Raw genomic sequence first — 27975 nt, forward strand, 5'->3', positions numbered from 1 at the left:
GTTTGCCTTCAATCTTTTTCTGGAGGATTAAATGGAGTATGCCGTATTTTTCTGGGTGTCGCATCACATGTCCAAAATACTCTAATTTTCGTTTTTTAATTGTTTTGATGATTTCCCTTGGCTTTCCCAGACAGCTTATCAATCCTTATTTCTGATCTTGTCAACCCAGCGTATATGTAACAGCCGCCTGTAAATCCACATTTCAAATGCTTCTAATCTCTTCAGGTGGCCTTCTGTCAGAGACCAACTCTCTACTCCAGGGCTTTTCAACCAGTGGTATGGGTACCACCTGTGGTACATTGGCACCTGGCAGGTGGTACGCGACTATCCTAGAAAAGTGGTAGTGGGGAAGGGGAATGAGCTGAATAGGTGGCAAGAGATGGCTGAGCAAGAGATGGCTGGAGCTGCAGGGCTGTCAGGGCTCAGTGGAAGCACCAGGATCAGCGCCAGGCTCCAGTTGGAGCTCAGCCTGATCCTGGAGCTTCTACTGAGACCAGAAGAAGCGCTGATCAGTTGGAATGTTGCAGCATCTCCAGGGTCTTGTGATTTACATTCAGATGCTTGGCAACTGATTCATATTTATGACGGTCACAGTGTCCCAGGGTCATGTGAAGTGACCAAAACCTGCTGTAACCACCCAGCAGACGGGGGGAATAAAAACCAAACACCCATCCCACCCCCACTGCCAATCCTTAACAGAAATGCTCACAACGATGGAAAACTCGGACAGGAGGAAGAGCAGGGTAGGCAGATGTCTTGCTCAGCTGTGGCTTGGAGGGCACTTTTTTCAGTGCCATTGTAACTTCAAGCAGTCACTAAGCGAACTGTTGTAAGTCAACTACCTGTACTTTATCACTTTTTTCCTTTTTTTTTCATCAAGTTTTTGACACCTTGCTAGGTGACTGGTGGTACTCGGATGTTGCCATATCCTAAAAGTGGTACAATGGGTGAAAAGGTTGAAAAGCCCTGCTCTACTCCATTGACTAGGATAGAAAAAATATAGCATCTGACAAGCCTGATTTTCAGTCTTAGGCTTATGTCCTGACTGCAGAAGACCTTTTTCATTTTGAAGAATGCTGTTCGGACTTTTTCTATCCTTGTCTTTACTTCAACTGTCATGTCCCAATTGCCAATAGGGGGACAGGATGAGGTCTATAGTTGTAGGAGAAAAATCTGTGTGGGGGGGAATTCTGTTCCATCCCATTTGCAACTGACAGGTTTTCTCTCCCTTCCTATATTGGGGTTCATTTTGACTACTCAAGCAGTTCTTCAGTTCTTCAGTCTCCCAACACTTGAATAGTGGTTAACATGCTGGCCTAGAACCAGGAGACTGAGTTGTACTCTTGTCTTAGGCATGACAACAGATTGGGTGATTTTGAGCCAGTAAGTTACTCTCTTCCTCTCAGGCCAGTCTACCTCACAGTGTTGTGGGGAAAATAGGAGGAGGAAAGTAATAGGTATGTTTTCTGCCGAGTTATTTATAAAGAAATATAAATATTTATAAATAAATAAAGGCTTTGCAAAGCCGGATCAAGCACATCAATATATTCAAGCAAATACTCCATTGGCAAGATACACACAAAGCAATATATTCATAGTCAAGCATCAAGAATATACAAAATTATTAATGTGATTGGTTAGAAATTAATTATAAAAAGACTGTGTTTTAAAATAGACCCAGGTTGCTGTGCTGTACCCACTAAATGTTGAAGCACAGCTTTAGCAAGCTCTGCCCAACTATCTTGAAACATAATCATAAACAGAATATTGAAAGTGTTCTGATGTGTCTATTTGCTTTTAGTTTTGCTAAATATTTACTTAAAGCACTTATTACTAGAGGAGTGGCTTAAATCCTTTCACATTTCCTTTTTAACCAGGAATCTGGAGTTCTGCCAATCAGCCTCAACAAAACCTCTTATAGAATAGGGAGGACCCACCCTGACTTCTGATACATGAATACTTTTTCCAGCCCTTCCTGATTACTTCTGTTCAATTATTTCTTTTGGGGTTCTTGTTTGAGCCCATAATACATGGCTTGCACTTTCCATGGCAGATTTTAACTTTTTAAACTATTTTTCTCTCTCTTTTTTTTTTCCCATGTGAAGTTCTGATGTCTTCTGCAATCGGGTTAATTCAGAAGTTTTGTTAATGTTGTTCTTGTTTGCATAAACCTTGAGGACAAAAGAATCTTTATTTTTTTAGTGAAAGCAGTGAGAACATAGCACTGTTTCCCCAGAGGGATATCTAGCAACAGCAGCAGAAAGAAACAGTGTTTAGCACAGACAGTCATGTCCACAGAGGAAATGATAAGAAGACTTAAAGAAGAACTGTTCTGCTTCATTTGCTCAGACAGTTTCCGTGACCCAGTCTCCATACACTGTGGGCACACCTTCTGCCGAGCTTGCATTACTGAATATTGGGTTTCCATTAACAAAAAATATTTCCAGTGTTCTCAGTGTAGAGCAATCAGCTGGAAAAGAATCTTAAAGCCCAACCGAGAACTGGGAAACATTGCCAGAATTGTCTCAAAGCTGAACGACAAAGCCAAAGAAAAAGAAAAGACAAAAGAGAGGATATGCCAGAAGCACCAGGAACCATTGAAACTTTTCTGTAAAAATGATCAAATGGCAATCTGCATGGTGTGTGACAAATCAAAAGAGCACAAGGACCATACAGTGTTTCCTGTGGAGGTAAGATCACACAATGTTAGGTGGCATATTCCTTGCTGTGAGAGCTAAAATGTAGGCCACTTTTTCATGCATTCTTCATTTGTTGTCTGCCGTGTTTAGTATACTAGCTTCGTGGCTTTCTGCAGACTGGGGGAAAAAATAGAAGTTGGTTGGTTGGCAATTAGTAATGGTTATGTGATCATACTTCTGGTGCTTGGCAGCCCACCTGCACTTATGACCACAGTGGTGCACCAATTCCTTCCCCCCGCCCACTTATCTTTCACTGATCCTTGCACTTTTGGTCACCCTGCACAGTGGTACTCCTTGAAGGCTGAAGTAAAGGCCCAGGCTCTTCAGCAATTTCGGCCAGCTTCCACATTTGTCACCCAGGGCATCTACTTTAGCTCCAGATGCTGTGAGCTCCTTGGGACACAATGATGAAGACATTTATCTATGGCAAAAGTTGTATTGACAGGTAAAGGAGAATATCCAAAACATCCAGTTTTGGTCACCACGATGTAAAAAAGATGTTGAGACTCTAGAAAGAGTGCAGAGAAGAGCAACAAAGATGATTAGGGGACTGGAGGCTAAAACATATAAGGAACAGTTGCTGGAATTGGGTATGTCCAGTTTAATGAAAAGAAGGACGAGGAGGGACATGATAGCAGTATTCCAATATCTCAGGGGCTGCCCCAAAGAAGAGGGAGTCAAGCTATTCTCCAAAGCGCCTGAAGGCAGGACAAGAAGCAATGGATGGAAACTAATCAAGGAGAGAAGCAACCTAGAACTAAGGAGAAACTTCTTGACAGTTAGAACAATTAACCAGTGGAACAGTCTGCCTCCAGAAGCGGTGAATGCTCCAACACTGGAAGTTTTTAAGAAAAGACTGGACAGCCATTTGTCTAAAATGGTATAGGGTTTCCTGTCTGAGCAGGGGGTTTGATTAGATGACCTCCAAGGTCCCTTCCAACTTTATTGTTATTATTGTTATTGTTATTATTACTTTCAAAGTGGAACAGCTGAGGATGATGTTAAGGTTGCCTTATTTCTGTGTTGGGGATGAGACAAAAGCTACAACATATGAATGTGGCAGAAAAAGCAATAATCAAGACCTATTTTTGCAGGGATATATATAATACCCTAAGAAAGGGGCACATGACTGTTAAATAGAGCACAGGGTGAGCTCTGCGCTGGGTTTTTTTCTTTACATTTTCTTGGTATCTGACTAGAGATCTCAGTGCTGAGTTTTTTTTCACACCGGGGACACTTAAAAAATTAGCCAGAGTGTCTGTTTAATGCTGTGTGATATGATTAGATGGGCGCAGAATTTTGGTGTCCCAGTCTCATTGGACATTTGGGAAACCATTTGGGTGAGAAATGTCAAATTTACACAAGCACAGAACCTTAGGGAGAATTTTTATAAAATGTTTTATAGATGGCACCTTGATCCACAAAAAATGTCTCTTATGTACCCTGACGTGCAACCCAAATGTTGGAGATGTGGTTATAAGGATGCTTCCTATTATCATATTTGGTGGTCATGCAGAGAGATAAAAGCATTTTGGATCAAAATATGGTGGAATATCCAGAGAATTTTTAGAAGGAGGGTAAAATTTACTCCGCAATTATTTTTGTTAGGTATTGTTACAGATTGTGATACAAAGGAGGTTGTATTGATGTTAAATTTGATTACAGCCGCTAGGCTGTTAGTAGGACAATATTGGAAGAAGGAATCTTTGCCTACATTGCAGGAATGGTTTCTTAAAGTAGCTTATCTGGCGGAAATGGCAAAGATTTCGGCTTTCTTAAAGCAACAAACGCAAGAGAAGTTCCTTGCTGTTTGGGACAAATGGATAAAATTTATACAATTTAGATTGGGTATACAAAAATATCACATAGCTTTTTTATAAGTTTTATTTTTATATATATATATAGATATTTTTTTATATATATATATATAAATATAAATTTTTTAATTTAATTTTTTATTTTTATTTTTTAATTTTTAATTAAGCCTATATTCTGCTCTGGAAAGCTCAGGGGGGGGAAGGGAGGGTTTTTGTGAGGGGTGGGGGATGGGGGGGGGTTTCTTTTTTTTTATATATATATATATATGTAATGTTTAGTTTCTTTTTTGTATATGTTGTTTTTTGTTTTGTATTGTTTTTGTCTTTTTGTAAAATTTATAAAACTTTCAATAAAAAAAAAATGCTGTGTGATAACAATCTTCAAAAAAAAAAAAAACCAAAGCAAGCAAATAAAGCCTGTGCTTGTGATCTACAGCAGGCTCTTTTTTTTTGTTTTATTATCATTTTTGTTGCCAAAAGTTTCTTCAAACGATCTTGGGGATTCTATAATGTAGACCAAACTTTGCCATAGTTGCATTCGGTCTTCAATAATCTATCAGGTATTGCGCAATCCCAGCTGGTGGATTTCAAGAGCTGAACTTCAGTACAGGCTTGACTATTCATAGTTAAAGGCCATGATTTATATCTTAACAAGTTTATAGCTTCCATATTATTTTTGAAAGTTGAACATAGAGGGTGATTAAGTCTGGAGTGCAGATATATTGCATGAGTGGCTGGGTTAATCTTAAAGGTGCTGAATGGAAGACTCGGCTCAAGAATAATTAGCTGGATTAAGATGCTCCACATAGGGAGGGTAAGGGGGCTTGTTAAAGATTTGTTTTGTAGGTATCTGAGGCCACAAGGTATACTAAGTCAAAATACTGTTCTTCTTTTAGCAAGAATTCCAGGACCAACTAATATCTTTGAAGAAAAAAAGAGAAAAACTTCTTAAACTTCAGGCAACGAATGCAGCGAGGAACAAAAAAGCCCTGGTAGGTTCTTCAATTTATCTACTAGCAGAGGGGAATTTGTCCTCAATCTGTCTTTCAGAGCAGTAACCATGTTTCCCTGCTGGAATGTATTGCAGAATACAATCAGTGATGAGATGCAGAAAATGTCATTGGCCTTTCGGCGGATTTATCAATTCCTTGAGGAACAGAAGCAACTGCTGCTGGACCAGTGGAAGTCACTCCAGACAGCAGTTAAGGAACAGGAAGTTCGTACTGCCACAATTTCAGAGGAAATTTCTTGCCTGGATAGCCTTATCACTACGGCAGAAGAAAGAGGGTCAACAGTAGAGCTTGAGTTTTTACAGGTTAGAAAGTTGACATTATTTTCTTCCGGGGTAAATGAGCGTTATCTTACCAAAGATGTGGTTGGAGAATAGCTCTAGGATAGTTCTTGAAATCTAGAGCAGGGCTTTTCAACCAGTGGTACGGGTACCACCTGTAATACATTGGCACCTGGCAGGTGGTACGCGACCATCCTAGAAAAGTAGCGGGGGAGGGGAATGAGCTGAACTGGTGGCAGCACCGCACAAGCCTGAGCGAGAGATGGCTGGAGCTGCAGGGCTGTCAGGGCACAGCAGAAGCGCCAGGATCAGTGCCACTTTCCAGCTGCTCGGCACTTCTTTGGGGCTGTCAGGGCTCAGTGGAAGTGCCAGGATCAGCGCCAGGCTCCAGCTGGAGCTCAGCACTGATCCTGGCGCTTCTGCTGAGCCCAGAAGAAGCGCCGATCAGCTGGAATGTTGCAGCATCTCCAGGGTCTTGTGATTTACATTCAAATGCTTGGCCACTGATTCATATTAAATGAGGATCACAGTGTCCCAGGGTCATGTGAAGTGACCAAAACCTGCTGCAACCACCCAGCAGATGGGGGAATAAAAACCAAACCCCCACCCCTACCCCATCCCCGCTGCCAATCCTCAACAGAAATGCTCACAACAATGAAAACCTCGGACAGGAGGAAGAGCGCCGCCGGGTGGGCAGGCAGGTATCTTGCTTGGCTGTGGCTTGGGGGCACTTTTTTCAGTGCCATTGTAACTTCGAAGAGTCACTAAGCGAACTGTTGTAAGTCAAGGACTACCTGTACTTTATCACTTTTTCCCTTTTTTTTTTTTTGGTCATCAAGTTTTTGACACCTTGCTAGGCGACGGGTGGTACTCGGATGTTGCCATATCCTAAAAGTGGTACCATGGGTGAACAGGTTGAAAAGCCCTGATCTAGAGAACCAAGAAACAGACAGTCCTTGTTTTATTGGAGATCTCTCTTTCCCAAACTAGTCCCACTAGATTTATTGGTTTTGCATATTCCTAGCAGCATGACCAGGAAGGTGCCTTGGGGGAGGCAAAGTTAGATAAAAATAGCTTAACAAAGTCATTGTTTCCCATGTGGGATACCCGTGAGAGAGGCTTATAAAGTGATATATGTCAGGAACAACTCAAAGAAGTAGTGCAAGATCTGAAGAAGTGGAGAGACCTGGCCCATAGAATCGCCAAGAATCAGATGTGACTAAATAGATAACATCATCATCATCATATGATAGAAAAAAAGTCGACTTCCTCTCCCATATTTCTAAGGCAAGGTGGATTCACACATTGTTTTGACTTATGGTTGTGGTTTTAAAATTATGATTGACACAGTTATGACTTATTCTATAAACCATGGTTAAAACCAGACAGTTTATGTGCTATGTGTTAATGAAAATAGACACTGGTCTTTGAAATAGCATCATTTCCATAAAAGAAAAAGTATCAGAAAAGCTTGTGGCAGTGTTTCTCAGCCTTGGCAATTTTAAGATGGGTGGGCTTTGATTTTTATAATTCCCGAGCAAGCATTGAAGAGTTGAGATCCATCTGTCTGTCAAAGTTGAAAACACTGGCTTAGGGGAAGGTGAGAAAAAACTCAAAGGAGACTTTGCAGACTCTATAACCACAGCATGCTGAAGGTCTGTTAAAAGAGAAATGAGAAGCCAAGTCCTGAGGGAAAATGGAACATCTTGGAAGAGAACTAGAGGCTCCAAATCAGGTGGCAAGATTTTGTTGTAGACTCTGTATTACATAATGCTAAAATATTTCTTATCTTCCTTTCCCAGGTGATGCAGGCTGCATCAATGAGGTATTTGACTTTTTATCTTCTGATTAGGGCTGGATTATCTAAGAAATGCATAAAATAGAAACTAAAATGAAAGCTGATGAGCAAAACAGTGGTGCCATCAGCTCATTAAAAGATCCATTCCTTCTTAAGTATAATAAGTTAGAAGCTGTGAATGCTCCAACACAGGAGGTTTTTAAGAAGAGACTGGGCAATCATTGGTCTGAAATGTTGTAGAGTTTCCTGCCTGAAGACCTCCAAGGTCCCTTCCAACTCTGATATTCTTTTATTCTGTTGTGAGATGGTTAACACAAGTAGCTGAACTATTGCAGTCTACAACTCTCCTTTCCGTAGTTCACAAAGGCCCCTGTGATCAAGCATGCACAACATTGATGGCTACCATTTTGAGATGGGGAAATCAAATGAAAACGAGTGTAAATCCATGTGCAAAAATTGTATAACCTGCTAAACTTTCCCTAAAACCCAGCTCCCCGTCTGTACTTTGGCCCGACTTAGCATTCAACTCTCTCCAAATATTCCATAATATCTTTGACCAAGCAGCAAGTTTACCCCTTGATACTTTATGGCTTCCTGATATATGTTAGGGCAAAAATGATAGGAATGGTCTATATAGGCCTCTTTCAGCTTACAATCATCCACCTGATCTGCATATAAATGTTTCCTTCCTATTTTAGGCAAACTAAATATCAAGAGTTAGATGGTCTTCTTCCTGAAGTGGAAAAAGGGATTGCTTATCAAACAAGACAAAATGAGGTTGTCACACGTACTCTGGGGGAATTCAAAGGTATGAGCTTAGCTGATAATGTTTAAACATACATTTAGGAACAGGTTTTTAAACTGAGAGATCCCTTCCATGCAGTTGGAACAGAAAGGAAGCTTACATGCAGGCTCCTAAAAGTACTGATTAGTTTTGCTGTATTCTAGTTCCTGTTTCTGAAGATAGCATTTATTTTTGGAAAGAGGTGAGTCCTGCCTTCCTATCATGAGAACCTTTCAAAGCAGCCTAGAGCACTACATTAAAACAGCAGCTAGGGCAAGAGAGAAAATGGGAAACAGAGAAGGTGAATAACAGCAATCCAAGCAATACAACAAGCTTCTATTGAGGTTGTTTTCAATTTAAGCAGAAAATATTGTCTGGGTCTATGCATTTTTTTAAGCCACAGTGTAGTTTAACACATGAAAACCCAGCCAATAATGACTATTAAGGTCCAGTAGTTAGGGCACCAGGCTAGAAACCAGGAGACTGAGTTCTAGTCCCGCCTTAAGTATGAAAGCTGACTGGGTGACTTTGGGCTAGTATCCCTCCTGCACAGGGTTGTGGAGAAAATAGGAGGAAGAAAGAGTATTAGGTATGTTAGCCACCTTGAATTACTATGTAAAAAAGAGTTGAGACTCTAGAACAGTGGTTCTCAACCTGTGGGTCGGGACCCCATTTGGGGTCGAATGACCATTTCATGGGGGTCACCAAACAACACAGTCCACCATTTTTTTCCCCTTTTCCTTAGCTGTGCTACTCCCTTTTATTCTATTGGCTTTTGGAAGCCAATAGAATAGACTCTCTTGAATAGAGTCTAATTCTATTGGCTTTCAAAAGCCAATAGGAATTGTCCAGGCTGTCTCTGCTCTGCTAAGCCGACCAAAAGTCCCATTCTGCAAACGGTGCTGCACCAGTTGAGTAGTCCTCGACTTACGACCGGTTGAGTAGTCCTCGACTTACAACCGGTTGGGGGGTCGTGACATTAAAAAGGTTGAGAACCACTGCTCTAGAAAGAGTACAGAGAAGAGCAAGAAAGATGATCAGGGGACTGGAGGCTAAAACATATAAGGAACGTTGCTGGAATTGGGCATGTCTAGTTTAATGAAGAGAAGGACGATTAAAAACAGGATCGCCAACGTCCAATAACGGATATGGCACAAGAAGAAAAAGAAGAATGTTTCTCACTAAAACGCACACTGTCCATCTTTTCTCAGGATTGCATAGGATTGGAATTGACTTTCTGTAACTGGTGTATAACCTAGGGAAGAAATGTGTGCAAAGTGGTATTGCAGGCGTGCCCCTTATGTGCTCCCAAGCATATTTTTGCCTTCAAATGAGGAGCACAGCACTGCTCCTCTCCTAGCTAATATTGTTGTGATGTCAGAACTTTTTTTTTTGCAAAATCATAACTGATTATTTTTTTTTTCTATAGCTACTCTATCTTCTGAACTACAGAGAGATCCTTGTAAGTTTCCAGCAAATTATGGGAAAAAAACTAAGAGTGGTAGTAAGTTTTTCCTCTACTATACTGTTCTATACTGGGGAGGAACTAATTACCTACCAAGTGAACAATAGATTTGCTTAATGACCACAGTGGTCACTTAATGACTGTGGCAGTTTTTTTATAACCAGAGCATTTGCTTAACGACCACCATAAAGGTAGTAAAAATGAGTCTGGTCATGTGGTGACCTGATTTACAACCATCCTGACTTACAACTGCAGTGGGCAGGCTTCACTACAGCTGTAAGTCAAGGACTACCTGTTTATCAGAAGGACAGGCTGGTTTGGTTTTTGTGAGTAGCTTAATAAGAACCATGAATGCCAGTAAAAATGTGTGTTTCCTATACTATAGACACAGAGGTACCCTAGCAAGCAAACCAAATTTACATGCCAAAATGAAGAATAATATTCTCTATCAGATGCATGAAGAGCAGCAATGTGTGGAAAAGGATGTAACCAGAATTAAAGGAGGTCATGTTTATGTAGTTAGATTTGACCTGGATTAATGGAAGGGGGAGAAGGTAAGGAACTGCAGTGGACAGAGATGGAAGAGAGTGTAGAGAAGGAATGCAAACTCCACATGGCATCAGGAAGGGCATCCAACCAATAAATGCTCAGCTTCATTCAGTCACCCTGACTCTACCCTGAATTAAGGGATTACAGGGTTGTAAAGAGGGAGATAGATAGATAGATAGATAGATAGATAGATAGATAGATAGATAGATAGATAGATAGATAGATAGACAGATAGACAGACAGACAGACAGACAGACAGACGGATTTCATACGTACATATACAAATACATATAGATCTAGATATATTACATTGCTAGAAGGGACTAGAAAATACTGTCTACTTATATACTAGGCGTTTACCTTGTCACTGTTAGTGAGAGAGTTCTTAGTAGTTCCTGATTAGGCTGTTGTTTACTGTTAGCTTACTTGTCTGACTTGTACTTTCTTCACTGGGGCATTGTTTACTTCCTGTTTGTTGGTAGAGTGTTAATCTTGGTGTTAATCTCTGATCGGCTGGGTGTTCATTGCTAGCAGCGTGGTGTTTTGCTCTTTTTGTTTCCTTTTTGGTTTTTTGATTGTCTCTTTTGAATGGTATGTGGATGTTGTGTGTCTCTATGTGCCTATTGATAGCTGATTTGTCTGAGTGCCAGGCTCCCAGGAATTCTCTAGCCTTTTGAGAACTTTTAGCTTGTTATATTATATATATTATATAGATATATTGATCCCCTATCCCTGTGTACCCTTGGATTTTTTTTTTTGTTTGTTTCCACAAGACATTCTACCATATGGCAGGAAGAAGGAAGATTCCAGCTCTCTTAATACAATCTTAATACAATTTATCTTCCAGCAAAAAAGAGGAAATTGAAAGACCGAACAGCCGATGATGCTTTTGATTGTAGCCCAGAGAGTGGAATGTGTCTCTCTTCATCTCAGCAGCCTGATAAAAGGGCACCAGCAGGAGACAGTAAGTGCATTTCAAGGGTTTCTACCTGTATTTTGCCTGGCTTTCTCAGCTTTCATTAAAAAAAAAACACCACACAAACAAATGTACCTCTGATATAAACGAAGGGTCCAAAGGTTAGCAGGGTGATGTTTTGCTCATTTTGTTTTCTTTTTGGTTTTTTGTCTCTTTTGAATGGTATGTGGATGTTGTGTGTCTCTATGTGCCTATTGATAGCAGATTTGTCTGAGTGACAGGCTTCCAGGAATTCTCTAGCCTTTTGAAACCTTTTAGCTTGGTATACTATATATATTATATAGATATATTGATGCCCTATCCCTGTGTATTTTTGGATTTTTTTTGTTTTCACGAGACATTCTACCATTTGGCAGGAAGAAGGAAGATTCCAGCTCTCTTAATACAATCTATCTTCCAGCAAAAAAGAGGAAATCGTAAGACCGAACAGCCAGTGCTGCTTTTGATTGTAGCCCAGAGAGCAGAATGTGTTTCTCATCATCTCAGCAGCCTAATAAAAGGGCACCAGCAGGAGACAGTAAATGCATCACAAGGGTTTCCTTGTATTTTCTTTTTTGCCCGGCTTTCTCAGCTTTCATTTAAAAAAAAACCCCCCATACAAAAACAAGTGTACCTCTGATATAAACAATGGGTACAAAGGCTAAGTTCTCCGTTTTTGTTATGCCCTCTCCCGTTATCATTTTAGTGTGATTGCATACGGTAATTACATCTGCAGACATCAGCAACTGATTCTATTTTGGAAAGCTGGTATAAAGGAAATATTGTTAAATATCGGTACCACAGTCTGCAGGAAAAAAAGTCGCAATAATCAGCTTCAGCAGGGTCTCAGGTGCTGTGAAATAAATCCTCAAGATTCTACCCACTTTCTAATGCTCTTTTTTCCTCTTCTCGTCTAGCTAAGAAGAAAAAATCATCTCAGTGTCCACTCTTCTAGGTGGAATTATGTACAAATTATTGTAGTGATACCTCAGCAGAAGCAACACATCCACTGCATTAGCTTCTGTATTATATAAAAAATGCTTCACATCTGTTTTGTCCTTTCAAACAACTTTGCTATCAAACATCAATAAGAGAGTGAAAAAAAGATCAGTATATAAAATGTTTGGGTTTGTCCTGTGCTGTTGGATTCTTTCCCTACTTGCATTTAACATGACACAGTTTTTTCCAGCAATCTTTTTTTTTCAGCCTCATATTTATAATATTCTGTTCATCTGATCCCCAAGCAGCTTAAAGTTGTCCTGAGCTTCTAGTATTAAAGTAGCCTTTAAATTAAATTTGTATATTGGTTTGTGGTATAAATGCTAATAGGTTAAAAAATTATTAGTCTCAAATATGATATAAGAGACATAAAGAGGAAAAAAAAGAGGAAATACTAAGTGTGGAAATAAAAGAAATCTTGTCTATTAAATTTGAGATTCTAAGATACTGGAGAATTACTAGAAAGATAAGAATATTACTTCGTATTATTAATTGGTTGATGCAGACGGTGAGAATCATGTATAGATCAGAGGTGTATCTGGAACTTTAGACTGTGGGGGAACCGTGATAGAAATTGGGGTCATTTAAAATTTGGAAATGAAAAAGATTAAACGTTAAATTTAAAATATTAATGGAAAAATTAAAATTAAGAAAATTTTATTAGGTCATTGACTGTCTAAAAGATGGAATGTTAAATTAATTAAGATATGTATAAATTGAAGATTATTGATGAATGTTAGAAAGTTATTTTCTGTTTGATTGATAGAATAAGAATTGTGTTTGAATATGAGACAGTATATATTAAGGGGGAAAGAGAGAATTAGTTGTCGTAATACTTTGAGATTTGTATTGATGATATTTAAATGTAATGGAATTATTGTACTCAGCTACCACATTGCTTTTTAAATATGCAAATGTAATATTAGAAATTAATAAAAATAATAATAAAGTAGCCTTTTGTCCTTTAAGTACAACAGGAGCTGTGGCACTTTTGCTGTGGCAGCAGTCTGATCTATTTCACCAGCCACTCATTTGATTTAGAGCCAGGCTTAGAAGTTGATTTAGTCAAGCACTTACAGGTAGACCTCAACATACGACCATTTCTTTAGTGACTGTTCAAAGTTACAGTGACACCGAAAGAATGGACCTCTGACTTTGCACTTAACGACTCTCACAATTTCCCCATAGTTACATGATCAAAATTCGTATACTTGGCAACTAGCGTGTATTTACATCATTCGCAATGTCCCAGGATCACTTATTTACCACTTTTGGTGACCTTTCCAGCTAGCTTCTGAAAAGCAAAAAGCAAATGGGAGAAGCTGGATTCACTTAACGACTGCACGATTCACTTAATGACCATGACAACAAGGGCTTAAAATTGGGTGAGACACACTTAACACCTGCCTTACTTAAGTGATGAAAGTCCCAATTGTGGTTGTAAGCCAAGGGCTACCTGTGTTAGCCACATTAGACTGATGCAGGCCTGTCCCTTCCCCTCCACTCCTGATGCGTCTTCCAGGTTATTCTCCTCTTGGCAGTGGGAGAGTCCCATTCTATCATCTGTTAGATCTCTAAGCCAGTCCTCAGTTCAGAAACAAGGATCAGTCTAAACACCATCAACCCTCCTTGGGATGGACGTTGCACATTTCAGCTATCTCTCTGCTGCATTACAGGTAATTCTTGATTTACAATCACAATTGAGCCCAAAATTTCTGTTGCTGAGACATTTGTTAAGTGGATTTTGACCTATTTTACATTCTTTCTTGCCACAGTTTGTTAAGTGAATCACTGCAGTTGTTAAGTTAGTAACATGGTTGTTAAGAGAATCTGGCTTTCCCATTGACTCTGCATATTAGAAGGTTGCAAAAGATGATCACATGACCCTGGGACACTGCAACCGTCATAAGTATGAGTCAGTTGCCAAGCATCTGCAATTTTGATCCTGTAACCATGGGGATGGCTGCAACAGTCATAAATGTGAAAAGTGGTCATAAGTCACTATTTTCAGTGCTGTTGTAACTTTGAATAGCCACTAAATGAATTGTTGTAAGTTGAGGACTATCCTTATTGTACAACTCTTCCCAAACCTGTCAAGTCTTATCCAAGCAGCTTTTGAGCATAGGTTTACCACTACTTTGAAATAGCACCAAAATTGTGTATAAAAGTGGTTTTAGCTTGGTGTGTGTTTTGTGCAGTCACTTGGACTGAGTTTAGTGATGTTTCAGAATACTGCTAATCCAGTATGGCACTTTTCAAAGTAGTGCTCGAACAATATCCCAATGAAAATTTCTTTTTGTATAGTCGGTGAAAAACCATAACAAATTTGAGCATTGCAGAAGCAAAGGACTGATAGAAACAAGGGCTCCTGTTCAAAATGGGAGTCTGTTATATAGAGTAGAATAAGAAAGAAGCATAAAAACATTTAAATATTGTTTCTTTATACATGTCTTTTTCTTAAAGCATTGTAGTCAATACAATTCTTTAATTATGGCCCATCAATTTTTCTTCAATAAAGATTATTATGACTTTTGAGGAAATTGTCTAATTGGTTCATGTCCTATTTATCAGATGAGTCAGTTGTCAAGTATCTGCAGTTTTGATCCTGTAACCATGGGGATGCTGCAACAGTCATAAATGTGAAAAATGGTCATAAGTCACTATTTTCAGATGATCTCAAAAAAGCCCAGTGGACTTGCTGAAATTTCCTTGGTCTACACAACTGTTATTCAGTGACTGGTGGCACTTAGTTAACCTCCGAAAAGCTAAACTGGGTTGAACATGAATAGGAGACTACAGGGAAATTCCTAGGCTGGATAATTGAAAAATTGTGATAAAAGGCATTAGGGCAGTGGTTCTCAACCTTTTTAATGCCGCGACCCCCAACCAGTCGTAAGTCGAGGACTACTCAACCGGTCGTAAGTCGAGGACTACTCAACTGGTGCAGCACCATTTGCAGTGGGACTTTTGGCAGGCTCAGCAGGGCAGAGACAGCCTGGACAATTCCTATTGGCTTTTGAAAGCCAATAGAATTAGACTCTATTCAAGAGAGTCTATTCTATTGGCTTTCAAAAGCCAATAAAATAAAAGGGAGTAGCAAAGCTAAGGAAAAGGGGAAAAAATGGCGGACTGCGTTGTTTGGCGACCCCCGTGAAATGGTCGTTCGACCCCAAATGGGGTCGCGACCCACAGGTTGAGAACCGCTGATCGAGATATATTACATTGCTAGAAGGGAATAGAAATTACTGTCTACTTATATACTAGGTGCTTACCTTGTCAGTGTTAGTGAGAGAGTTCTTAGTAATGCAGTTTGTCTCAACCTGTGGGGTTCCGACCCACAGGTTGAGAACCACTGCATTAGGGCTTCATAGTTTTGTGAAGAAAGCAGTCAACAGAAATCCAATCCAATGCTACCTTTTTGCACAACTGATAAAAATACCCAAGTCACTTCTGCTTTTGCATGTGATCCCTTAATGCATCTGCTCTGATTTTTTTTTCTCCTCTTACAATGAACATCCATATTCACTGAATGCATTTAGGTCTCATTTGGCTATTCAGGTTAATTTATCCTAAACCCTTTCACTGCAGCTGTCATAAATATGAGTCAGTTGCCAAATGGCTGAATTTCGATCACATGACCATAGGGATGCTGCAATAGTCATAAGAGTGAAAACGGCCATGTCAGCTTTTTTTCAATGCTGTTGTTAACTTCAGTCACTAAACAAACTGTTGTAAGTCGAGGACTACCTGTACAGCCTTTTCCAGTCTTCGCATAACAAGTCCAAAGTAGGATGTTTGTTTATTTATTTATGAGACTTATATATCGCTTTAAGTGCAAGCACTCTCTAAGTGGTGTACACCAGTAAGCAATGTATATATATATATATTTACATTGCCCCCAACAATCTGGGTCCTCATTTTACCTACCTCGGAAGGATGGAAGGCTGAGTCAACCTTGAGCCGGTGAGATTTGAACCGCTGACCTGCTGAACACAGTCAGCTAAAGTGGCCTGCAGTACTACACTCTAACTGCTGTGCCACCTCGGCTCATTGTATGTTGTCACTCACACAACCCTAATCAGGCACCTAATAATACTATTTTTAAATGTCTAGTCTAGTGCAAATCCTACAACTAGCGGATTTTCAGAAGAGAAGGAAAGACAGCACTGATACTCAGATGAGACCATCAGGAAAACCCAGGCAGTGGCAAAGTACTCCTATATTGTCACCAAGAAAATTACTTGAGCATTTCCATAAAGTTATCCAAAGTTGTCCTTGATTTAAAGAGGGTTTTTACAATAAAACGGAGATTTGTGCCAGCTTAAAGACTACTGTGCATCACAACAAAACAGGATCTAAGCATAATTTATTGAACATAACTGGATGGATTCACCATATTGGAAGTCATAAACTATGGTACCTAAGGACATAGTAGCCAAGTACATCAGACAGCAGGCATCTAGCACCTGTGGCCTAGAAAAGATTTCAACAGGTGCAGTTTGCTGCATCAACTAAGCCAGCAGAAATCTCGTCTTCTACAGCTGTTGTAAAATCACAGATGCCCTGTTTCTGCATGCATTGAGTCCCTCTGCTTGAGAATAAATTCCTTTAAAATGAAAATCAAGTTGTTCTTTATAAGCCTGTAGCACTATTGTAGGAGAAGCTGCTACGTATTAAATAGATAATCTTTCGTGCAGAACTCAAAACGGGCTTTAGCAGCGGACTCCGAGAAGCGTGTTACCTAGCGGTCTTCAAACTTGGCCCTTTTATGACTTGTAGACTTCAACTCCCAGAATTTTTCAGCCAGGCACGCTGGCTGAGGAATTCTGGGAGTTGAAGTCCACAAGTCATAAAAGGGCCAAGTTTGAAGAGCCCTGGTGTTACCTATCTGCACAACATAAGGCTGGAGAGAGTTGAGTTCCCAAGGCGCCGATAGGAAAGTCGTCAGTGAGGGTGCACTGCCATTTTAGACACCCTTCACAATCACACTCAATCTGCAGACATCCCCACCGCGTACCGTCTCTAACAGCGTTCAAACGGAGACTGGGGCTAATATTTGGCACCGCTTTCCGTGTCGTTCACACACACAGAGAGGATCCTATCCGCCAATCAGACGCGAGAGAGTTGGAAAACAACTCCTCCCATCGCCCAGGTTGGTTGGTTGGAGGAAAGCGAAAGTTATCTAGGAAATTTTGGGCGTTTTGAATGCGAAGCACCTCTCTCCGCCCCCCGGAGTGTTGGGGAGGAATTAGGTTGCCCCACGGCCCGAGGTGGAGGTGGACGCCTCTGCCCAGCTGTTGCTCGTCCAGACCATGGGGGATCTGGGGAGACCCGCCTCTCCTGTTCAGAACGTCCCTGAAAAACGGATCTCCGAGTCGAGGACGTCGGAAGGGCTGCATCTGCAAGCCATCGAAGGGTGGACGGGAGAGGCCCTCTGTGAAAAACACCGCGAGCCCCTCAAGGTTTTCTGCTGGGAGGACTGTGCCTTCATCTGCTTGGTATGCGACAAATCCAAGAAGCACCGGGGTCACTTGGTACTTCCGGTCGAGGAGGCAGCTGAAGATTACAGGGTAACGAAATAATTTTTGCTGGCGGTAGGTGAGGCCGACCTGCTACTCTTCACTCTTTGAAGGGGTGGACTTCTGCCCTGCTTGCACAAGCTTGAGAGCTCCCCCCCACCCGAACCTATGCATTGATTGGATACTTCTAAAAACCTGGCTTTGCACAATATGGTTAATTCCGAAAAGGGGTTGAACAGCACTATTGCTGTGGCCATATAAATATATGCTGTACAGCCCAACCACCTTATTGTGACTTAATGTGATGGTGGAGGCAGCAGCTGGATTTCCCAGGACTGACTATGCCGGGTACTGTGCAAACCCAGCCTAATTATCCTAGTTTTTTTCCCTGAGAAACCTAGACTGATACCCTAGATTTGTTCCTTCAGTCAGTCCCCTAATAAAGTCACTTGCCCAAATCCTGTGGGATCAAATGTGTATGTTCTGTATATGCCTTCCCCCACAAGATGATCTCCAGTAATGTAAGAATCCGTTTCTATCATTCCCTCATCCCTGTAGTAAATAGAAGTTGCACTTTGACACATCCACAAGGCTTCCTTGAAGAGAGTCTTTCATGTGAAAAGAATTCATCGGATCGTAGCTTTGGGGCTGATGCTCAAATCAGTCTTGACTCATGGTAGTTTCTTGGACACATCCATGTAGTTTTCTTGACAACAGTATGGAAGTGGTGTGCCATTGGCGGGGATTCTGGTAATCTTCCACTCAGTGCTAAAAAAATCTCTCCCTGCTTAACTTTTGAATCCAGACAAGATTCAACATGTTTTTATAACAGACAAAGCACACCATTTATAAAGAGTTGTGATTTATTCTCTTAGATCTAATCTTTCCTCTCAGGGCTCACAGGGGCAGTAAGATTTATCTTTCATTTTATTGTCCCAACGACAGCTCAGTTAAGTAGGCTGAAGTGTCAGACTGTGGCATGGGTGACTGAGGGGAAAAAAAGGAAAGAAGGTCTTCCCAAGATCAGTGCAGACATGTTACTCTCTGTAGCCGAAAATCAGGAGTCCTGTAGCACTTTTTCAGATGAACACATTTTATTAAATGGTATAATTTAATGAGCTACAGTTCACTTCAGCAGATGCAGGGAATGTTTCAAGTTTAATGCATCTGCATAACCACTTCAACTTCCCCTCTCCTTCCTTCCATTCCAATCAAAACCCTACCTCAGTCTAGCACAGTGTTTCTCAACCTCAACATCTGTAAGATGCATGGACTTCATGCTGACTGGGGAATTGGGAGTTGAGGTTCACACATCTTAAAGTTGCTGAAACACTGGTGTAGCATAACCCTGTTAGGGTGCATGGAATTCCATGTTGAATATATTTGGCATATAGTTGCATCTGATTTACTTGACGTTATTTGTTTATTTGTTTATTTCATTGCACTTTTGAACTTGCTCTTTTATATTGTGTGCCAAGCAAAGTCAGTTTAGAATTTGGTGGCGCCCAAATCAAATCAATAAAATAGCCTAAATGAGAATGCAGAGCTGTGTCAACAGTCTGTGTATTTTTCCAAAAAGCTAAGCAGGATCAGACTTGGTTAGTATTTGGATAGGACAGTATGATGATATTTCAGACTTGAAACTAAATTAGAAAGTTGAAAAAAATGTCTTAGATGAGGGAATGGCAAGCCACTTCTGTGTTGTTGTTGTAAAGGAAGTAACATTGATGTGCCTGTGAAATCACCCAAAGCCAACGCAGTTTGAGGGAGATTTATTTAGTGGTGGTTAATGTTTTCCTAGTTGTCTTCTCCCTACTTAGAAACCTGCAGAACGATGCTGACATTTGATTGGCTTACAGCAGGCATGTCAAACTGTCGGCCCGAGGCCGGATGCATCATACTGAAACCGCGTCCACTCCATTGCCAGCAATGGGGGAAAAGTCGCGATACGTCATGCAACGTCATGTGACGTCGCGAGTTTGCCATGCTTAGCTTACAGTGTCTAGCCTAACATCTGGTTGTCCATCTTAGCCAACAGATTGCCTCATGGAAGCCTTTAAGCAGAACACAGAGTGGTCAACTCTTCTCTCTGATTTTGTTCCCCATCAACTGGTGTCAACAGGCATTTTATGGTTTAGAATTTCAATAACTGTAGGGAAACAATCCTAACAGATTTTGTTTGCTTAGGAAGAGATCCAGATCAAGCTACAGAATCTGAAGCTGAGGAGAATGGCTGTTGAAAGATCAAGGCAGGCTCCGGAGAAACAAATGGCTGAGTGTTTGGTAGGCAACTTGTTCACAGAGTACTAAGGAAAACTGTAGCAGTTTCTCTTTCCCACTTTGTTGATTTTGTTGCACATTTTGTAAAATAAAATACAGCTTTATTTTGAGTGTCTGAAAAATAATCATGAGCAATTTTTGTCCACTAAATCCAGAATGCAGATTTATAGCCTATAGTTATTCTATTCTATTCTATTTATTCTTCTATTCTATTCTATTATTATTATATTATATTATTATATTTATTATATTATATTATTATATTATTTTTTAATTTAATTTTATGTTTTATTTATTTAATTTTATTTATTTATTATGTATTTGGGGCATGATGGCTTAACAGTTAAAGATACTAAGCTTGTTGGCTGGAAAACTGACAGCCCAGGTTCCAGACCCAAGCACTGCACAACGGGGTGAGCTCCCGTTCCTAGCCCTAGCTCCTGACAGCTAACCAGTTCAAAAGGATATAAATGGGAGTAGATAAATAGGTAGTACTTCAGTGGGAAGATAACAGCATTCCATGTGCCTTTGTATATAGCCATGCCTGCCAAATGACCATGGAAAATGTCTCCAGACAATGCTGGCTCTCTCGGCCAAGAAACAGAGATCAGCACTGCACGCTAGAGTTGCATACCACTGGACAGGGAAACCTTTACTTTTTAAAATTTTATATCTTGTCTTTCCATTAGGAAAGGTGGCATGCTTGATGTTTCATCTTGTAAAGTAGGTGAGGCTCTAGTGAGTGATTCACCCAAATGAGTTTTATAGATGTGTAGGAACTTGACCCTGTGTCCTGTAGTCCTGGTATCACAGTCTAACCGAGTGGTGCTTGTCTTTTCAGTCCAATGTAACTGTTGTGTGTATGTGTGTGTCTCTCTCTCTGGGGAGAGGAGAACAGAGATCTGATTAATCAGACTCCCCTCCATGCATTCATTGAGTGTATGGCACAGACGGTAATCCTTGTTTAACAACTAGTCATTTCACAACTGTTCAAAGTTTCAACCATGATGGAACAAGTATTTTATGGCTTTTAAAGTACCCTGGCCATCATAAGTGGTTATGATACCCTTCCCCAGAAATCATATGACTGCTTGCTTGGCAGGTCAGCTTTATGACCAGATGTAGCATTTTGCAGTAACATGATTGTGATTTGTAATGTTTTTTGCTGATTTCTGGCAAACAATACCCATTCAAATAAATAGGTTCGCTTGATAGTCATGGCCGTTCAACTTAACAACCATTGTGAAAAAGGCCGCAAAATTATTTTCGGTCACGTGGCTGCCTCGACTTAACGACCACAAAGTTTTACATTCTAATTCTGGGCTCAACTATAATTGTTAAGTCAAGGGCTACTTGTAATGATAGCCATTAGCAATACATTGACAAATTTAGTATTATTTAATAATAGCAATGTTGTGATATAGTGGCATTGCTCCCTGACATGACACAATATGCCGGTGCTAAAATCTATGGTTAATTGTACAGAAACAACCTTAGTCTTGTTGACTTTTTATTTTCTTGCCCGCTTCTCTGTTGTCTGCAGGAAGACATCAAATCAGAGAGAAAAAAGGTGGTGCAGGCATTCCAGCAACTCCGCTTGTTTCTAGAAGAGCAGGAAAATGGCCTTTTGGCTCAACTGAGTGACCTGGAAGAGCAACAGGATGAAAGTAGCTCCAGCTTTTCAAACAACATTTCTTTTCTCAGTGACCTGATCTGTGACGTAGAGAAGCACTGTGAGAGGCCTGTGGGTGAATTTTTGCAGGTGGACATTCTAAGGTTATGTTTTTAACATAAATTGTAGTGGCTTTTTCTCACTGAATCGAAGCATCTCTGCAAAGGTTCTTAGGTGGCAAAACAAAGATGGCAGTCTACGTTGTGAATTCAGTCGTAATTTGAGCAAGAACGACATCGGGTTTTCCCAGAATCCCCCCTGACAGATTTGAGGGATGTTCTTTCTTTATGAAATAAACCCAGGGAGGTAGAGCTTCGAACCAGGCCTCTCCCTGCTCAGTGAAGTGTTTCTTAAGCATTTCAAGGGGATATCTGCTTTTAGAACCTCCTCCTGCTTTCAGACTATCTCCTTTAGATCCCTTAGTTATATTCTATTTTTCTTTCTTTTTTTTTCTTCTTAAAATTGTAAAATCCTACTGAACAAAGTTGTTCTCTGATAACTTTTTCCTCTTCACAAAGTAACTCAAATGTCTCTGGTTTCTCTAGGATGTCAAGGAAACTTTAAGCAGGTATGTGATTTTTAATCCTTCAGGGTTAATAATGAATTTGAGTGGTTTATGGAAAAAATATATATATATTTTTTTAAAAAATATTTTATGTTCCTGTGAGATCTAACAGAAAGGAAATCCCTATTCTTTCTTTTAAAGAGGCCAGATGGAAATTAACTTGGAGACAGTCTGGCTATCCTTCTAATTTTTCTCTTACCAGATATGCTTGATGGCAGCCAGACATCAGGGAAAGCCACAGAACTAAAATAGATTGGGACTTCTCTGATCTCCTAGGTGTGAAAAGGGCGAGCTCCTTTGCTTCCAAGAGAAACCTGTTAACCTGGAAAAAGATCTCAGGGCCATCTCTCAGCAAAGTGCTCTGTTAATGGAAAACTTCAAGAAATTTAGAGGTACGGAAGCTACGTAAGATGTACACATTTCTGTAATTGTAGGGTAAACCTTGTTCCTGTGAAATGATCTCCTCCAAATGGGGAAAAAAGTAGAGAGGGTGGAAAGAAGGAAGAGATTAATTCTTAGGACTTGCTCTAGATTGGATGAGAATTTCTACTTCCATGAATACTGAAAGAAGTTATGGGGAAATAGCAGAAGTATTTACATTGAAATGTCCATCCCGCATTGGTCCAAAGTAGTATTATGGTAATGCTGAGGGCAGTGTTTTTCCACCTTAGCAACTTTAAGTTGTGTGGACTTCAGCTCCCAGCCAACCATGATAGTTGGGAAACTCTGGGAGTTGATGTCTACAGTTCTTAAAGTCCCAAGGTTGAAAAACATGGGTTGAGGATATTATGGGAAATTTAAATGGCAACTCCTGATGTTGACTTACCATTACCTAAGATATTTTGCAAAAAGTCCCTTTTGTGTATGGATCTGCTGTATGGACTGTGAAAATGCTGTTTTAAGCATCTCAGTACTGTTCTTAGCGTACAGAAAAGAGTTTTGACACTTCTTTTGTACTAAGAACATATCCAAGCAGAATATTTTGCTCAGCCTGAAAACCAACCACTTGAAAAAGATGATTGGAGCAGCAGTTACAAGAAAAAGAGACATTCTAAAAGAGGAGTGAGTCCAGGGCAAACATTTCTTTGAGGATGATCTGTGGGGTCCTGTTACACTTCAGGAAACAGGAGATTGTACACTTCTTACTAATGATCTTGTAGCAAGCATGTGGCAAGAAGTTGTGTAAAGAAATCTCAATTTTCAATTTTCCTTTTCTGGAGCAGAGACAGAGAAAGTTAAAGCCACCCACATGTTGCTGAACTAAACTTCCCAGCAGCATTAGCCATCATGGCCAGTGATGGGGAATGTTGGGAGTCACAGGTATCCCACTTCAGCTCTGGACCATGGTGTGTAGGATTGTGTTACTTTTAAACAAGAAGTTTAAAGGTGTGCTCAGAGCTCCTGATGCCACATTTGATTCCTAATTCCATTGCCCAAACAGTTCTGAAGAACTGCAGAAAGTTTTTGAGCAGAAATTCTCTGAATCTTTCTAATTTTTAGATTCTTTCTTTCATGGGTTCTAGGCCTCTGTGGGGATATTTTTTTTTAATTCTTCCCACCGAGAATGATGGATGGATAGATAAAACAGATATCAAAAGCAAATTCTCCAGTGTGCTTTTGATAGAAGGACCAAATATTCACCCTTCTCTCTTGTCTAGAATCACTGATGGACAAATTTCAGAAAAGCAAGACCCAAAGGCTTAATGCTGACCTCCTGAGTCAGACTGATCAGCCCCAGACCTTCTGGCCAGGATTGCATAACGATGCCCCGAGAGCAGACAAGAAAGGTGATGCTGCCTTTGCTTCGTTTGTTTTTTCACTCTTGCGTACCTTTGGAGCTTGCAGCCTGGGTAGGATTAAAAGTTTGCGGTCTCTTAAGTCTTGGAAAAACTTTATGTTGTAGAGGTGCTCCTTGGGATGCTGCTTTTCTGTAACATAGCCCGCCTGCAGCAAGGGTCTACCGGTGAAGATGCAGTGGCATGAAGCCAACTGATTTGGATGGGCTTCTTGCAAAGAGACACTGATGCAGGGCAGGCATGTTTTGAACATTAACTAAAACAGTGTTTCTCAACCTTGACAATTTTAAGGCATGTGCACTTCAACTCCCAGAATTCCACAGCCATGCTAGCTGTGGAATTCTGGGAGTTGAAGTCCACATGCCTTAAAATTGTCAAGGTTGAGAAACACTGAACTAAAAGATGCTGTTTCTTAGACTGCCTTGCAGAGCTAAATACATTTCTTTGCGTAACCAGTAAATTTAGCACACACTTTGCTTGGCCCTAAGGCAGGCTTCATTGGGAACTGCCAGATCAGGAACTTGACGTAGAGAGTCTCTGATAGCTTGAGGCCACACTTAATGTTCCTTTGGGAGGAGCTGGAAATGAACTGGCTTGTATCACACTCTGAGTCAGCTTTTCTTTTAAGACGGTTAAGAAACAGAGGTTAATGAAGTTAATGATTCTTTTGTGTTAAGTTTATTTCTTTATAATACTTAACACTATGAAGCTGCAGGAGTGGTTTGCATGTACCATGTTTCCCCCCAAATAAGACCTGGGCTTATATATATATATATTTGCCTCCAAAGGAAGCACTAAGTCTTATTTTCAGGATATGTCTTACCAGCTTATCTCAGGACTGCTGCAGCCAGGCCTACCACACCCTCACACCTGTCGCTCTGCTGCCTGATTTCGTCTGCGGCCGCTCACGGCCACCAGCAACCAAACGAAGTGGCCAGTGGCCACGCAGGCTCCTGCTGGATGGAGCTGTTGCTGCTGGTGCTGCCGTCGTGAGGCAAGGCAGGTGTCAGGGTGTGGGAGGCCTGGCTGAGGGGGCCCTGAGGTAAGCGAGTGCAGGGCGCATGAGGCAGCTCCATCTCCCACCTCTGCCCTAGCTTGATTTTTATCTGTGCGCCTTGTCCCACCTTGTATTAACTAGGGCTTATTTGGGGGGTAGGGCTTATATTAGGCACACAAATAAAAAAATCAAGCTAGGGCTTATTTTCAGGATAGGCCTTATTTTCGGGGAAACATGGTATTTCCTACTTTAAAGGATAAGAAATTTAAAAGGTGAGCCTATTTAGTCAAGGGCTTAAGGCACTGGGCGAGAAACAGGGAGACTGCGCATTCTAGTCCTGCCTTAGGCACTAAGCCAGGGATAGGCAACCTTGGCTCTTTTATGACTCGTGGACTTCAACTCCCATAGCTGGCTCAGGAATTCTGGGAGTTGAAGTCCACGAGTCATAATAGAGCCAAGGTTGCCTACCCCTGCACTAGACCAACTGGATAATCTTGGGTCACTCACTCTCTTAGCCCAACTCATCTCACACCGTTGTGGTGGGGAAAATAGGAGGAGAAAGGTGTGTTTGCCGCCTTGAATTACAGGTAGCCTTCCACTTACGACTGGTTACTTAGTGACCATTTGAAGTTATGACAGACCCTGAAAAGGGGAGTTACAACCCCGATTTGAAGTTCTGACATTGTCCCTACAGATCATATCCCCACATTTTGCCACTCAGTAACTGGCTCATTTTTAGGGCCCTTTGCAGTGTCCCGCAGCACATTATTATGATTTACGACATTTTTTTGCTGGAAATCATTATTTATTTCTAGTTTCCAGCAAAAACATCCCCTAGCACAAAGGGGGTCGTTTAATGACTGTGGCATCTGCTTAACCACTGCTATATTTAATGACGATTGCTTGTTGTAAAATTGGGTGCGGTCACGCGGTGACCCACTTTACAAATGCCATGCCTTACAGCCAAAATTGCAGGCTCAATTAGGGTTGTAAATCGAGGACTATCTCTGTTTAATAATAAAGGTGGGATACAAAAAAAAAACCTTTAAAAATGGCATGGCTTATTTTTTTTCTACTTACGTAAGAGTGGCAAGTGTCTCACCTTACTTAAGAAATGATTAAGAGAAAAAATTGGGAGATGCAGATGCTAACAGGCAATTTCCAAAATAATGATTGCATGTTGAGGTGGTGCAGCTGATGCTGGGGCTAAGCTGTTGGGCAAATGAGCATTCACTGTTGCCTGTGAGCATTTGTATCGCTGTCCCAGCAGGAACAGCAGTTTGCTTTAGCGCAGCGGTTCTCAACCTATGGGTCGTGACCCCATTTGGGGTCGATCGACCATTTTTCGGGGGTCGCCAAAGGCGGCGATCCGCTATTTTCTCCCCTCCGGGGGAGGGCGCCGCGCATGCGCGCCACGCATGGGGGCGGCACCGCACCTCGGGGGAGGGCGCCACACATGCACGCCGCGCATGGGGCCCCGTCCCCATGCGCGCCGTGCCACGCATGCGCATAACGTTTGTGTGACGGGGGTCGCCGTCACACAAACGTTGAGAACCGCTGCTTTAGCGAGATAATTGAGAAGGCAGGTTGGAGTGGAGAAGTCAGCAGGACCATCACCCTTTTTCTGTTTCTCTCAGTCTCCGCCAGTCTCAGTATGACACTGGATCCACGTACAGCCAATCCCCACCTCTTCCTCTCCTTGGATCAGAAGACCGTCACCGACCTGGATCACGCACAGCCCCTGCTGGACAATCCTGAGAGATTTGATGCCGAGCTCTTTGTGCTGGGCTGCGAGGCCTTCTGCTCTGGGAAACACTCCTGGGTGGTGAACGTCGAGCAGGGGCAGAACTGGGCCATTGGCATTGCCCAGGAGTCTGTGAGGAGGAAGGGGAGCCTCAGCCTCAGCCCACAGCAAGGCATTTGGGCCGTACAGCAGTGCTGGGGCCAGTTGCAAGCCCTGACCTCTTGCTGGACTACCCTGTTTCTGCTCAGGAAGCCCAGGAGGATCAGAGTAGATCTGGATTATGAGGGAGGGTGGGTGGCCTTTTTCGATGCCGAGCTGGATGCTCCCATTTTTACTTTTCCACCTACCTCCTTCAAGCAAGAGAGGATTCACCCTTGGTTCTGGGTGGCTTCTGGATCTCAGCTGACCTTATGCCCCTGAGATTATTCCAGGCGCTTTGGATTTCAGCCATTTGAGAAGTCTTGTATAATATGGGACGTAAAGCGGCAACGTGACAATTGCTTGGAACTATTTTGGTTAATCGTGTCAGCAGAGAAATGACTACTTTCTGTTTTGAATTCGTAGTGAAGTACTAAACGTTACTGAAAGCACCAGTCAGGGATATACCATGTTTTAATGGAAGGAGTTGCAATTGTACAAACTGGCTTTTGACTAGCAGAAAGCTCTGATGGAAGAAAAAAATAAAAGCTATTTGGAAATGCTTACATACGTTAATTGGACACGCTCATCTCCCAGGAGGATTGTTCTCCCATACCATTCTGTAGCAAGAGTGCAAAATAAAATAAATGTGCTGCCTAATCAAAACATAAAATATGTTTCTAGTCCTCTTGGCTACGTTTAGGAAAAATTGCGAGATGGCAGTTTTCATTAAGAATTTAGAATCAAATGAACGGCTACCTGTCTTTTTGGGAAATCTGAAGTCAAAGCCTTCAACAGAGAAATTTCTGGGACATTGCAGATAATGTATATTCCCATCTCCCTCTCCTCACACGCTGGGGACAGAAGAGCTTTGAGTCTTGAAACTCCCTCACCCTAATCCTCCACT

At 41.3% G+C, this 27975-nt stretch overlaps 1 protein-coding gene across 1 annotated transcript; it reads left to right on the forward strand.

The window, feature by feature from the left end:
- Positions 1-1065: 1065 nt before the first annotated feature.
- Positions 1066-27634, forward strand: LOC120315927 (E3 ubiquitin-protein ligase TRIM7-like). Its single transcript, XM_039360967.1, has 17 exons — positions 1066-2690; positions 5413-5508; positions 5604-5831; positions 7610-7632; positions 8304-8413; positions 9819-9893; positions 11251-11367; positions 12276-12299; positions 14662-14664; positions 17448-17509; positions 17610-17927; positions 20064-20159; positions 21700-21918; positions 22374-22396; positions 22670-22785; positions 24052-24180; positions 26824-27634. Exons 1-17 carry the CDS (start codon positions 2289-2291, stop codon positions 27348-27350), a joined length of 2568 nt encoding a protein of 855 aa, XP_039216901.1. The 5' UTR covers positions 1066-2288; the 3' UTR covers positions 27351-27634.
- Positions 27635-27975: the final 341 nt, after the last annotated feature.

This window comes from Crotalus tigris, unplaced genomic scaffold (assembly GCF_016545835.1).
Source record: "Crotalus tigris isolate CLP2741 ecotype Arizona unplaced genomic scaffold, ASM1654583v1 scf7180000019189.1338056, whole genome shotgun sequence".
NCBI lineage: Eukaryota > Metazoa > Chordata > Lepidosauria > Squamata > Viperidae > Crotalus > Crotalus tigris.